This window comes from Thamnophis sirtalis, unplaced genomic scaffold (genome assembly GCF_051295495.1).
Source record: "Thamnophis sirtalis isolate CommonGarterSnake01/CBP01778 unplaced genomic scaffold, rThaSir2_p1.2 scaffold_2, whole genome shotgun sequence".
Lineage (NCBI taxonomy): Eukaryota > Metazoa > Chordata > Lepidosauria > Squamata > Natricidae > Thamnophis > Thamnophis sirtalis.
Window position 1 is genome coordinate 26,225,934 of NW_028261382.1, and position 14,899 is coordinate 26,240,832.

The following is a 14,899-nucleotide window of genomic DNA, read 5'->3' on the forward strand; positions in this document are numbered from 1 at the left end:
GCCACCACATGGCTGGCTCCTATTTAGCTAGTTGTCCACTAAGATGCCAAGATTCCTCTGTCAGAGGGCTATTAAGCCTGGTTTCACCCAGTCTATCTGTGTCTTTTTGGTTTTTCTTGCCTTAAGTGTAAGACTTTACTTTTCTCCACATTAAATTTCATTTTGTTAGATAGGACCCCAGATAGGATCTAGTGCAGCCTTGCCCCACTTCATGTGCTCCCAGATGCCAGGCTTCCCCTCCCCACACAGAGAATGGTGAGTTTATGGTCAATGCTCTGAGAACGCATCCGGTTGGGAAAAGTTAAATGACAGAGTTGGGATGTTAGTCATCTTTATATATGCAGGATTTCAGTGCTTTTGTAAAACAGCAAGGTTTCGTGGTTTTAATTTTTTTTATTTAATGGACCCGATTTTATTTCAAACACACTCCATTATATGCAAAGCAAAGCAATGCAAACAATCCATGTAGCAGTTGATGCAAATAACTTAAATTTCAAGTCAATGAACATTTGGAAAATAGAAGATTTGTTATACAGATTCAAGTGACCTTCAAAATTGCAATATTTCTTCTTCCCTCGACTGACAAGCATCTAAAAGCTCTACACCCATTTTACAGGCAGGGAATCAAAAGATAAATCAGATGAAGTTTCCAGAACATGAATCATAATGTAGCTTCTTAACTATGGCCTTTTCAGGTGATTTCCAAATAATGAAGAGTCATAATTGGAACCAGATCTCTGCTTTTGCAGTTTATAAAATCATCAAATCTGCATTTATGTATTTGTATCCGACCTTTATTGTTTTTAAAAAATAAGCCAAGGGAGTGAACATATCCAACACACCTTCCCCCTCTGATGTTCTCCATAACAGCCCTGTGAGGTGGGTTGGGCTGAGAGAGAGGGACTGGACTCCCAGCCACCCAACTGCCTTTCATGGCTAAGGCAGGACTAGAACTCACCACCTCCTGGTGATTGGCCCTAAGTCACCCAACTGTCTTTCATGCCTAAATTGGGACTAGAATTCACCGTCTCCTGGTGATTGGCCCAAAGTCACCCAGCCAGCTTTCAGGTCTAACACAATGCTAGAACTCACTGTCTCCTGGTGATTGGCCCAAAGTCCCTCTGCTGCATTTTGTGCCTAAGGCAGGACTAGAACTCACAGTTCCTCCACTTCTAACCCTTAAAACCATTACATCAAACTGGTTCTTTGTCCTACAAGAATGGCTTGCTGTACATCCAGGAAAGCATCTTAAAAGTTTGAGTTTCCTCAGCTTCATAAACAATGGTGTAAATGACCATCCGTGGTTTGCCACTGCCCTTCCCAGCATGAGATTCCTCCCCTCCCCAGTTCTAAGTGGCCTTGGCTCTACCCCCGGTTTAGCTATTCAGAGATTAACCAAGTTGGTTTGTGGGGGAGAGGGAGGCCCACAGAAACCCACCCAGGAAATTCCAGCTTAGCAGTTCTCATAAATATACGTAGCTCTTCTGAAAGTTTTCTCTCGGAACAAAGCAGATGAAAAGGGAAAACCGCTTCATGGGGTAGGCTGGCATTATGGGATGGCAACTGGGAGTCCGTCAGGGGGTCGCCAACCATCGCTATAAATTCCAGCATCTCTTTGCCAGAAATCCTTTGAGATTGGAAAGAGAGCGTTGGGTGTCTTCCATCACTAAAGATGACAATCTTAGCCAAACTGAACAGATGCCAAGTTCCAAGCTTCTTCCTCGGTTCTGGGAAACTCGGTTTCAGCTTAAAACCACCGTAAGATGTGTGGACTTCAATTCCCAGAATGGCTGGCTGGGGAATTCTGGGAGTTGAAGTCCAAACACCTTAAAGCCGCCGAACTTGGAAAACACGGCTCTACGGACCTGCCAGTTTGAGTCAAAGGAGACTTTCTTTCTACAGGAATAACTAAGCATAATTCAGCATGCAGGCAAGGGAATTCTGGGAGTTGAAGCCCAAACATCTTAAAGTGGCCGTGTTTGAAAATAATAATTTACCACGGTTTGCACCAGTGGTGGCTTGCACATTTCGTTACCACCAGTTCACCAGGCACGCCTGCACCTTCTGTGCATGTGCCCGGCCACAAAAACATGCCTAAACAGGGCAGCATAGAGCCGTGGCTTGTGGGCAGGCCCACTCGTGATTTCTACTATCAGTTCGGTGGAATCCCACCTCTGATTTGCCTAAGTTCCCCAAACACCAAAACTGGGGCAAAACTAGGAATTCTACTACAGGGTGTTGTGAGGACTTCATGGAGCAAACTAACAGGGGCTAGGCTCAATTTTCCCCTGTTGGTTTGGCACTGTATGTTCCATCAACAGGAAAAAATGTATTTTGTTAACCCCGAAAAGTTTTTCTTGAGCTGCCTGAATCAACTCAAACTTTGTTTGGCTATGAGAGGTCTCAGAGACATTTTTTTTTCTGAATAGCCATTGACAGGAAGAGCAGATGAGTTTTTTTGTCCTACGACGGTAAAGGTCTTTTTTTTTTAAAGGGAAATTTTCTTTTTAATAAAACACCAAGAAGAATGCCAATCACAGAGTGGGCTCTAAATAGGACCCCATCCGCACAGCATGGTTTAGATATCTCTTGTTTACACCGTTAATTGGTTTGGCACATATTAACAGAGGATTATAGGTTTACCAACTATTAACAGCTTTGCACATTATGTTTAGCCACAATCGAGCTGCACGTTAAGTACAGGAAGAGTTGCTAGCCCTCTAAAGCCATCCAATGAAATTAAGATTTATTATTTGTCAAAGTGCAATAAAGGAAACCAATGTGATGCAACAACAACAAAAAGAAAAGAAAAACCACACCATAAACTGCTAAAGCACAGGCCTGCCTGTCTGGGTTAGGCATTAAATGCACACTTGTTCCATTGCCTGCAATGAGGAAGGATTCCTCCTCCTCCCAGGTGACCTTGGCACGGAAATGTTCGTGAACTGGAAGGAAGAAGCTGGTTACTTTCAGGTCCTCTCAAGAAATAAGGAAGTGTCTTTGTCTTGGGGGCATCTGAACAAGTCGACTTTGGTGCCACTTTGGTGAGCCGCCAAATATAGACTGAACAACCTTAAGTAACAGAATAAAAGAGTTGGAAAGGACCTTGGAGTCCAACCCCCTGCTCAAGCAGGAAACCCCATACCATTCCAGACAAATGACTGCCCAGTCTCTTTTCTAAAGCCTCCAGTGATGGAGCATCCACAACTTCTGGTGGCAACCTGTTCCATTGGTTCATTGTCCTCACTGTTAGGAAGCTTCTCCTTAATTCCAGGTGGCTTCTCTCCTTGATTAGTTTCCATCCATTGTTTCTTGCCCTGCCTTCAGGTGCTTTGGAAAATATTACAGAATATTACAGATTAACAGAGTTGGGAGGGACCTTATAGGTCATCTAGTCCAACCTCCTGCCCAAGCAGGAGACCCTACACCATTTCTGACAAATGGCAGTCCAATCTCTTCTTGAAAGCCTCCAGTGAGGAAGCTTCCACAAATAGGTTGACCCTCTTCTTTGGGGCAGCCCCTCAAATATTGGATCACTGTGATCATGTTGCCCCAAATCTTTCTTTTCACTTGACCAGATGTATCCAATTCCTGCAACCGTTCATCCTATGTTTTAGTCTCCAGGCCTTTAGTGATTTTTGCTGCTCTTCTCTGCATTCTTTCCAGAGTCTCAAAAAAGTCTCAAAACTACCCCAAAGCTGTCACAAAGGAAAATAAATCAACTTGGAGCTGAAGTCCAGCAGAATACAAAATTATGTTTACCAAAATTTTAAAAACACCCTTTTAATCTAGTACAATAATCCTGTCATAGGCCAATCAGCTTAAAAGAGCACAAAATGAGCCATTATGACTGCAGGGGGGAGGGGGGAAATTGGAGCAAAGCCAAGCCCCCAAAAGAATTCCTATCTATTAAGTTAAGCCACGGTTTGCTAAAGAAGCCATTATGGCTGGCTCACCACATCAAACTCCGCAATCCATGAAGCCAAGGGGGTCGACCAGGCCAGCCCCACTGGAGACCCACTGGTCCCAGGGCAGAGGAGGGAAGGGGTCTGCAGGGAGGGAGGGGTTAAAAAAGACATGATGGTCCCCATCACCATGCAATCAAAGCCCCTGCCCTTTTTTTAGCATTCACAAGTATCTCACGGTGTGTGTGTGTCTTTGTGTCCCCCTGGCCTGCACCAGAAAAAAAGGGCTGGGGTAACCGCCAACAAGGGAGAAGCGAGTCAAACTATCAGGGGGTCTCTTTGCTCCCATCAGAAGGGGAGAAAGCAGCTGGGCTGCAAGCAAGTTCTGGTCCTGGGGCTTGTAAAATCTGGGCATTCCTGCGCCCTCAAACGAGAGCAAACGTCCTAACACCTGTGGCTCTGTTAAGGCGCTCACAGATGAGGCTTTGGGGGATCTCCCGCGAAAGGCTGTCATTCACAGCAGTGAAAATGCCCCCCTTTCTTTCTGGGCGGTTGGGGGGGACACACGCACCAGCTTCCTGGAGCAACGCCCTCCCCCCCCCCCAGTCTGGCTCGGCGGCGGCTACTCGGCGTTTTCTGCAAATGGGGCTCAGCTCGGCGCGTGGGAAAAAGCAACAGCTGTGGCGCTCGCAGCCCCTGCCCAGACAAAGAGGGGACTGGAGCCCCCACCCACCCACCCAGCGTCCCTCGGGAGCCGCCTGCTGCCGGCCAGAGCGGACTGAGCTGGCACGGGGGTGTCTGTGGGTGGGTGGGGGGAAGCCACAAGCCAGCCAACCCGCACGCGAGACACCCACGCATGCAGCTTTTGAGCGAAAGGAAAAAAAGGCAGCTTGCTTAAAGTCCTTCTCAACTTACAAGAGTTCATTTAGTGACCGTCCAAAGTTACAACAGCACTGAAAAAAAGCAACTGAGGACCGTTTCTCAGTTACGATCACTGCAGCATCCCCACATGATCACATGATCAAAATTCAGGCGCTTAGGGATTCATATTTATGACCATGATCCCCTTTTGCGACCAGCGAAGTCCATGAAGGAAGCCAGTTCCACTTAACCACCGAGTGACTAACTTATCGACTGCAGTGATTCACTTAACAACGGCAGCAAAAGAGGTCGTAAAACTCCCTTAACAACAGAAGTTCAATTGTGGTCGTAACTCGAGCACTCCCTGTACAGAAGTGCAAAGCTAGAATTGCCCTTTGTGAAAGCAAAATAAAAAATAATAAAAACCAGCGAAAGCGAAAGCAGACGCTGCCCCAGGAAGCCCAAACCAACTTCCCCTTCACTTCCCGAAAAAGGCAGCGGTGGAAAGAGTGCGGGGGCACCCCGTCTGCCTTTGGGGGAGCCCGAGTGGAGCCCCTGGGGCAGAAGATGCCCCCTTTCCTTAAGAAAACTCCAGTTTCCATGCCCCACTTCCAGTTCTTCCCTTCAGCTGGTCCAGGAAGGAGCCCTTTTCCCTCTCACTCCAATACAGACCTCAAAAGAAGAGCAAAGAGGTGTTTCCTCCCCCTTCTTCCAAAGAGGCCAGAGGGGGGCTCTGGGGCAGACCCACCGCACCGCTTTCTGGCCACCCTGAATCACGCCAGAGGGAGAGGAAAGGCAGCCCAAGGAACAGGCCCAACAAAAAGGCAAATGATAGGGGTGGGTGGGAGCACTTTAGAGGGGCAGGGTTGGCACCAGAGTCCCACCCTGCAGCCCCCCCCCCCCAAAAGACCAGAGTCCAACCATCTCCAGAAGCCTGTGGCAGGAGACCTCTTCAGAGAGGTGCCAGGTTTTGGCCTTCCTCGCCAGCATTGGTCAATTCTGAACAGCCTGCCAGGACTCCTGGTTTAAGTTGGGGTCTCATCTCTATCACTCAGTGACCGCGATGCCCCTTGACAACACCAACCTTTGTCCGAATGTCCATCAAGAGCTGAGCTCACACCAGCCCAATGCCTGGTTTTTTTCAACCCTGTCCTTGAATGGCTGGTGAAGAGGACAGTAATACAAGCCCATGGATTTGCCATACGTGAAATAAATCTGGCCCAAGATGAAGGATTCCCCACCACCACCAGATGGGTGTGAAACCCACAGGCGACCCACCCCAAGACCTGAACGTGGGTCGCCCACCTCCTCCGGTGCTGCAAATAGCTACCCCTCCAGGCCTTTCTTCTGCCTGGCTTCCTTCCAAAGCCTTGGCCAGCATCTGAGGCAGCCTGGAGCCTTCCTGAGTTATGCCGGACTACAACCCCATCACCAAGCCAGGACGATGGCAGCTACGGAAGGCTTAGGGGAGCATGGGGGGGGGGGGGCTGGATGGTTTGGGCTGAGCCCACCGACTCAAAAACCCCAAATCGAAGCTTCCAAACCTCACCTGTGTGTGGATATACCACGCACAACCTGTGTATCCCCGAATTAAGGGGGAGCACCACGTGGCTCCCCAAGACAACTTTTGATCAACTTCGAGTTCAATTCAATGCATGTTGGGGAGGGGGAGAGGGCCCATCAGCCACAGCAGCTTCCCCTTCCGAGAATCCAAGCCAAGTTCAGCAGAAGGCCAGAGGAGGAGGAAAGGTGTGTGTGTTGTGTGTGTCTGTCTGTCTGTCAATGGCTTCCCCCTCCCCCTCTTTTCCTTCCCCCTCCCTCCTTGGCCTTTCCAAAGCCCACAGGTTGGTCTTTGAAGTCTTCTTGCTTTCTTTCCACCTGCGTGGCTGCTTTTCCCCAAAATCTCACACTTCAGCCCCCAAAGTCATCAGTTAAAAGAATTAAAGAAAAAAAACCAGAAAAAGGAAGAGAGGAGGGGAGGGGGGTTGTATAAGGGAGGCCAGGACAGGAAATCTGACGCAGAGTCACAAAAGTGGTTGAGAAAGAAACACACACACACGAACACGCGCACACACACAGGCTGCGCCTTCAGTTTCCCCAGTTGGTCTTTGCACACACACACAAAGTTCTCCCCACAAAGGGGGCCAGAAGGAGCGGCCAGGAGACCCCCCCCTGTCCCGGCTTCTCGGGGCGCCCCCGGCAGACCTTTCCCCTTCCCCTGCCAGGGTCCCTCGGCCCAGCCCCGCCGCCTCCGCCCCGATCGCCTCCCCAGCCGCTCCTGCCCGGAGCCCTTCAACGACGGGGCGCTCATGGGACTGGGGAGGGGTCGGTTTGCCACCCCCGGGGACTCCCGCTCCCATGGTTCCCGGCCAGGCGGAGTCCGGCGGGAGGGAAGGCACTTTTCCCAAAGTTCAAGCGGGCAGCCCGCTCCAAGAGCCGCTGGGAGAGAAGCCGGCGAGCCGGTCGGGGCGGTTTTGCCTTTTCTTTTGAAAAAGGGGAAAAGGGCGAAGTTGCGCGGAGAGAAGACGGAGGAGAAGGAGGAGAGGAAGAAAGGCGGAAAGCAGCGGCGGCCGCCCCGAAGCGCCTCTTTCCCTTCCCTTCCCCCGGCGGGGTGAGCGGCGGGTCAGCGGAGAGAGTTTTACCCCAGCGCCCGACCTTCCTCCGCAGAAACCCGACGGCGAGGACTCCCCTTCCCATCCTCCGCAGCCGCCGGGGAGGATGGGACATGGAGCCGGGGCAGGGCGAGCCGTGGAGACCCCCGGGGGGAAGGAGGGCGCGCTTCCCCACCGCAAGAACCTCCGGGCGATGCGGTTGAAACCCTGGCGGATCCCAGCAAGGTAGACTGCGCCCGTCCAGGGAGGCTTCCCCCGCCCGTAAGACCCTGCCGTTCTCTCCCCGTCCCAGAAGCCGCCCTACCTGCAGCGGAGGCGGGCAAGACGGCCAGCAGCAGCAGCCGCAGAAGCGGCAACCCCGGGAAGCGGCGGCGGCTCCGTCCCCGCAGGGGTTGCATCCCGCCGCCTAACTCCGCGGCGCTCCGGCCGGGGGCTTCCCGAGGACCGGCGTCGGCTCCGGCCGGGATGGGATCCCTCCTTGGCGGGGGTGGGGGACTGCGCCGAGACGCCGCGCCTGCGAGGCTCTTTTGCGGGGGAATCGACTCCGCTGCGCCGCCGCCGCCGCTGCAGAAAAGGGGAACTTCTCGGCTGGCCGGGAAGTTTGCAAAGAGGGCGGGAGGGCGCGCGCGAGGCAGGCTGGCTGCCGGGGCGGAGGGACGGGGGCGCGGCTTGCCTGGCATCCGAAGGCGGGGGCGGGGCCTGCAGGGCCAGGGGCTCCTCCCCGGAGAGCCCCCCCCTCCCGCGTCCTCGGCCGCCCCCTCCGCGGGAACGTCCCGCCACTGGAAGCTAATACTAACTTTATTATTTATTATTATTATTTAATTATTTATTATCTATTATTTATTATTGATTAGTATCTATTATTTATTATTTTGTATTATGTACTTCGCATTTATTATCTATTACTTATTATTTATTATTTTGTATTTATTATCTATTATTTATTATTTTGTATTATGTACTTCACATTTATTATCTATTACCTATTATTTATTATTGTTTTGTATTTATTATTTGTTATTATCTATTATCTATTATTTACTACTTATTATTTATTTTCTATTATTGATTATTGATTATCTATTCTCTATTCCTTATTATTTTGTATTTAATATCTATTCTGTATTCCTTATTTTGTATTTATTATTTATTATCTATTATTTATTATTTTGTATCATGTACTTCGCATTTATTATATTACCTATTATTTATTATCTATTACTTACTATTTATTATTTTGTAGTGGCTAAAATGCTGAGCTTGTCAATCAGAAAGGTCAGTAGTTTGAATCCCTAGCACCACATAACGGAGGGAGCTCCCACGACTTGTCCCAGCTTCTGCCAACCTAGCAGTTCAAAAGCATGTAAAAATGCAAGTAGAAAAATAGGAACCACCTTTGGTGGGAAGGGAACAGCATTCCATGCACCTTCAGTCATGCCGGCCACATGACCACGGAGATATCTTGGGACAGCTTTGAGGTCTTCTAGTCCAGCCCCCTGCTCAAGCAGGAGACTGTTTCATTTCAGATGAATGGTTGTCCTGTTTCTTCTTAAAAGACTCCAGTGATGGAGGACCCACAACTTCTGGTGACAAGCTGTTCCACTGGTTAATTGTCCTCACTGTTTAAGTTTCTCCTTAATATAATAATAATCAGGATAGAGCTGGAAGGGACTTTGGAGGTGTTCTAGTCCAACCCCCTCAAGCAGGAGACCCTGTACCAGTTCAGACAAATGACTGTCCAGTCTTTTTTTTAAATCTTCCAGTGATGGAGCATCACAACTTCTGGTGGCAAGCAGTTCCACTCGTTAATTGTCCTGACTGTCAGGAAGTCTCCTTAATTCTCTCATTGATTAGTTTCCATCCATTGTTTCTTGTCTTGCCTTCTGGTGATTTGGAAAATAAGTTGACTCTCTCTTTGTGGCAACCTCTCAAATATTGGAATCAATATTTGTATCATGTCCCCCCTAGTCCTTCTTTTCTCTAGACTGGCCAAACGCAATTCCTGCAATTGTTCTTCATATGTTTTTGTCTCCAGGCCTTTAATCATCTTAGTTGCTCATCTCTGCACTCAAAAGCCTCAAAACCTCTACAGGAGTGTTGCCTAGGGAAGAGAGTGGAGGCTGCACAAGGCCTGCGGTCACACACACCCCTTAATTAGGTCACCCGATTGGAAGGAAGGAAGCTAATATCTCATAAGGCACTAAATTCTCTTGCTTATTTACAGAGTTGGAAGGGACCTTGTTGGTCATCTAGTCCAACCCTCCCCCGCCCATTTCTGACAGAGGGCACTCCAGTCTCTTCTTGAAAGCCTCCAGGGATGAAGTTCCCACAACTTCTGTTCCATTGGTTGATTGTTCTCACTGTCAGAAACTTCCTCCTTATTTCCAGGTTGAATCTCTCCTTGGTCAGTTTCCATCCATTGTTCCTTCTCTGGCCTTTGGGTGCTTTGAAAACTAGCTTGACCCCCCCTCCTCTCTGTGGCAGCCCCTCAAATACTAGAAGAAGGCTCTCATGTCTTCCCTAGTCCTTCTCTTCCCTAGACCAGCCATGTCCAGTTCCTGAAACCGTTGATCGTATGCTTGAGCCTCCAGTCCCTTCATCATCCTGGTTGCTTTTCTCTGCACTTTTTTTAGGGTCTCAACCTCTTTTTTAATAGTGTGGTGACCAAAACAGTGAGTTCTAGTCCTGCCTTAGGCATTAAAGCCGGGCTGGTGACTTTGGGCCAATCCCCAGCAGACTCCGAGTTCTAGTCCTCCTGTAGGCATGTCAGCTGCTAGGCGACTCTGGAACAGTCACTTATTCTCAGCATAACCCACTCCACAGGATGGTTGGGGGGAAATTGCAGGAAGAAGGCATATTATGCATGTTTGCCATCTTGAGTTAATAAAGGCTAGATAAAAATCTACTATATGAAATGAAATGAAAAGGATAGGATAGATATTTGAATATAGAATAGAATAGAAATGGAGTGGAATGGAATAGAATAGAATAGGAATGGAATGGAATAGAATAGAATGGAATGGGATGGAATAGAATAGAATAGAAATGGAGTGGAATAGAATAGAATAGAAATAGAGTGGAATGGAATAGAATAGAATAGAAATGGAGTGGAATAGAATAGAATAGAAATAGAGTGGAATAGAATAGAATAAAATAGAATAGAATAGAATTAGAGTGGAATGGAATGGAATAGAATAGAAATGGAGTGGAATGGAATAGAATAGAATAGGAATGGAATGGAATAGAATAGAAATGGAGTGGAATGGAATAGAATAGAATAGAAATGGAGTGGAATAGAATAGAATAGAAACAGAATGGAATAGAATTAGAGTGCAGTGGAATGGAATGGAATGGAATAGAATAGAATAGAATAGAAATAGAGTGGAATGAAATTGAATAGAATAGTTGGAAGGGGCCCTGGAGGTCTTCTAGTCCAGCCCCCTGCTCAAGCAGGAGAACCTATACTATTTCAGACAAGACAAAATAAACGTATCACCCTCACACTGGGGCCACTGGGGTTCATACCTGCGTTAAGCCATCTTCTGCTTTAAGAAGGTTTGGCTGGAAGTGTGTCACCCTTGCCTGCTCTGATCTGCAAACTCAGCCATGGTGGTTTCACAAACCTTCTGTGGTTGAATCCATCCACGGCTAGAGCTGGGAATGGAAACTGAGGTTGGCTTTGCCCTCTCTCCTCTTCCTCGCCCTCCATTCTGGGTCTGTAGATCAAGTTGGGCACCTCCTCTCAAGTTGTTCTTGTGGTTTCTGGCTCAATGGACGCAGTTGGTTGTGTGTGATCTGTAGCCTTTGGCTAAGACCAACCGGGGTTTGTTGTAAGGAAATAAAGGCAGGAAATAACCATGGCTGTGTGGCAGAGGTGGTTGCTGCCGATTCGGTCCGGTTCAGCTGAACTGGTAGTGGAATTCAGGCCTGGGTTGCACTGCTGGGCCACTGCCGTTTTGGATTTCAGTGATTGCGCGGGCTCAGTTCACTGTAAATTGTTCTGCGCATGCACACAGAACAATTTACATTGAAGAGTGCGCATGCGTTGCACATGCATTGCGAACTGGTAGTAAAACCAGCAACAACCCACCCCTGCCTGTGTGCAATGGATGAAATCAAGGAACCTAACTTTGGGACGTGAATAACATTATCTGAACATCACATGAAGACCCTAAGCAATGGACACCCCTCCCCCACTTCTCGCAGTCTGATATCTGCACACAACGCCAAGCTCAGGGGGGGCGGGCAGGGGGGGTTCCTGTCAGTTCTAACCTCTTCTCTAGAAGAGGTTCCACAAATCTACAGTGCCGTTTAGAACCGGTTCCAGCTCCCCCACCCCCCACCCGTCCGCACATCATCAAGATGAAGAGCGAGAGGAGGAATTCTGGGAGTTGAAGTCCACAAGTCTTAAAGTTGTCAAGTTTGAACACCTCTGGGGGTTTTTTCCTAAAGGGTTAGGGGGTGCAAGGGTCTTGTAACTTGACAGCTTTAAGACTTGCGTGCTTCAAATGCCAGAGTTTCTGAGCCAACATTTTAGTTGCTAAGCAAGAGCGTTGTTAAGTGAGTTTCACCACATTTTACAAGTTGGCCATGCCCACCCAGTCACATGGCTGACAAGCCACTTCCACCCGGTCACATGGCCGGCAAGCCACTCCCACAAAGCAGACCACACCTACAGAAGAGATTCTAAAAAGTTTTTGAAACCCACCACTGATGTGGGATGAATGTGGGAGGACCTCCTGCTAACCCCGTCCAAACAGACGCATTCACAGCAGGAGTCAAAACCGAAGCTCAACCCTTGTGTAGGTGTTCTGTTGTGCATCACACAACCACACATACAAAGCAACGACAGTGAAGTTGGCTTCCCCGTTGACTTGGCTTGTCAGAAGGTCGCAAAGTGGATCACGTGACCTCGGAATGCTGCAAACCGTCATATAACTATGATTCAGTTAGGCCTCTGAATTTTGATCACGTGATCATGGGGATGATGCAGAGGTCGTAACTGTGAAAAACAGTCATAAGTCACTTTTTTCAGTCCTGTTGTAACTTGGAAGGTCACTAAACAGACTGTTGTAAGTCAGGGACTACCTATACTCTTGTAGCTGGACGTTTTGCTGAATTGTGAGGTGCAATTTATCCCAGTGGCTAAAAGGCATCGCTTGTCCCTCCAGGGTGGTAAGGAGGGAGGGAGATATCTAACCTAACCAGCCCTCCTTTGGTCTAGCGAATTTCCTGAATAAACCAGAGTTTATTGGGTTCCCTTCACGCAGTACGTGGAGCCGCCTTGGCTACATTCTGACTTGGCATGTTGTACTGGCCATGATTTGTTCACAAAGCATTTAGGGTGTGCTTTGGAGGGGCCTGTGCAGCGATCAGCAGCTGGCACAGAAGGCCAGGCCTGGCAGAGAGCTGCAGACTTATTTGGTAAGCTGTGGTTTCTTCCATGGTGTTTTGTAGAATTGGGGAGGCTCAAGCTATGTGCGGCAGCTGCCAAAAAAGCCAACACAGTTCTAGGCTGCATCAACAGAGGGATAGAAGAATCAAGATCACCTGAAGGGTTAATACCACTTTATAAGGCCTTGGTAATAATGCCACACTTGGAATACAGCGTCCAGTTTTGGTCACTGTAAAAAGGATGTGGAGACTCTGTAAATAGTGCAGAGAAGAGCAACAAAGAGGATTAGGGGACTGGAGGCTAAAACATATGAAAAACGGTTGCAGGAACTGGGTATGTCTAGTTTAATGAAAAGAAGGACAAGGGGAGACATGATAGTAGTCTTCCAATATCTCAGGGGCTGCCGCAAAGAAGAGGGAGTCAAGCTATTCTCCAAAGCACCTGAGGGCAGGACAAGAAGCAATGGGTGGAAACTAATCAAGGAGAGAAGCAACCCAGAACTAAGGAGAAATTTCCTCACTGGAAAATTACTCAGTGGAGCAACTTGCCTCCAGAAGTTGTGGATGCTCCAACACGGGAGGTTTTTAAGAAGATGTTGGATAACCATTTGTCTGAAGTGGTGGAGGGTTTCCTCCCTGAGCACGGGGTTGGACTAGAAGACCTCCAAGGTCCCTTCCAACCCTGTTATTCTATTTTATTCTAAGCTGCATCTTGACTATCTTGGTCCAGAATTGTTGAGTGGGTGGGCAGAGGCCTGGGGTAAGTCAAGACATTTTGCCCGCTAATTTACAATGGGGAGAGGGGCATCCAGAGGTGGTATTCAGCTGGTTCAGTCCGATTCAGGTGAACCAGTAATGGGGTCTGTGTCATCCTATTTAGTCACATTTTTGAGGCTGGGCGCATGCATGGAAGTGTGTGAGCTAAGCGAGAGTGGCGCGCGGGACGAACCAGTGGTAAAAATAAGTGAAACCCACCGCTGGTGGTATCCTTTCTTTTTGAGAAAACAAAGCCAAATTCAAGCTTTAGACTTCATTATCCAACCTCAAAATCATATCAAGATTTTACAATGGCAGCTTCCTGGGGGCTGCAGAAGTCATAAATGCAGGAAGGGTTAAGGTAGAAGGGAGAATGGTGGAGAAATTGTGCTTTAGGAGGGGACCTGCAGAGAGATGCAAGATGTCTTGGTGATTTAAAAAAAAAACCACAAAAAAACCCCCAGGAAACTGGCTGAATTCCTTTTTTGAAACACAAGTAATTAATTTATCCTTCTAATTTATCAAAAGGCATATTTGAGTAAAATCATGGGATTTCGGACACAGAAGGTCCTTTCTCCTTCCATGGAAAATGCTTTAAAAGATGAATGAGGAGAAATGTTTTCATAAAACAAAACCTCTCAAATGATTTTTTGGATCCTTGGACCGGCCCTTAAAAACAAAAAAACAAAAAAGAATAATTTAAGGAGATACTTTGGGTTTAAAATAGCAGGACTGAAGGCATTTAAAAAAATAAATAACAGTTAAGCCTGACTTAATGGGAATCTTGGCAGACCTCCATTGCATTCGTTGTTCTTTTAAATTTTTTCCTTTGCCCAGACAAATTTAAACATGTCTGAAGTTTGGGAGACTCCCCCCACCCCCAAGTTCAAATAAAACGGATAAGAAACACCACCGTGGGATCTGTTTTTTGTTCCTGCAAGCTAAGAAATATTATCTTCGCGAAGGAAAACCTAATGCAAATATAAACAGGTAACACACATCTGTAAATTATTTTTGTGTCCCGGGGGCGTGGAAAAAAAAAGTAAGTGAAACCAGCATTGCTTATATATTTTGCCTTGACAGCTCCGGGAACAAAAAAAAAAAATATTGCCAAAATGTGCAGGCGAAGAGAGAGAGCCGCAGCGTGGGAAAGTTGGTTTAGTGAGAAATTTGCCCCGGGATATTTAAATAAAACCAGCCGCTTTTGTTACTGACAAATGCGGGTTCTTTGACACCACTTGTCCAAACGGCACATGGAAAGGGGTTGTGTTTTTTTTTTTGCATCCCTTTCATCTCTGTTATCGCCACAATATTTTGGTTTCTCCAAAGTGGACTTTGTGGGTGCATTGAAAAAAGAGAGATGAGAGCTGC

At 47.8% G+C, this 14,899-nt stretch overlaps 1 protein-coding gene across 1 annotated transcript in view; it reads right to left on the bottom strand.

The window, feature by feature from the left end:
• The window catches only part of NOTCH1 (notch receptor 1), a 110,829-nt gene extending 102,868 nt beyond the window's left edge, over positions 1-7,961 (bottom strand). The window contains 1 exon segment of the mRNA XM_087704507.1: positions 7,683-7,961. Within this exon segment, the coding sequence (XP_087560633.1) occupies positions 7,683-7,776 (94 nt within the window). The 5' untranslated portion in view covers positions 7,777-7,961.
• Positions 7,962-14,899: the final 6,938 nt, after the last annotated feature.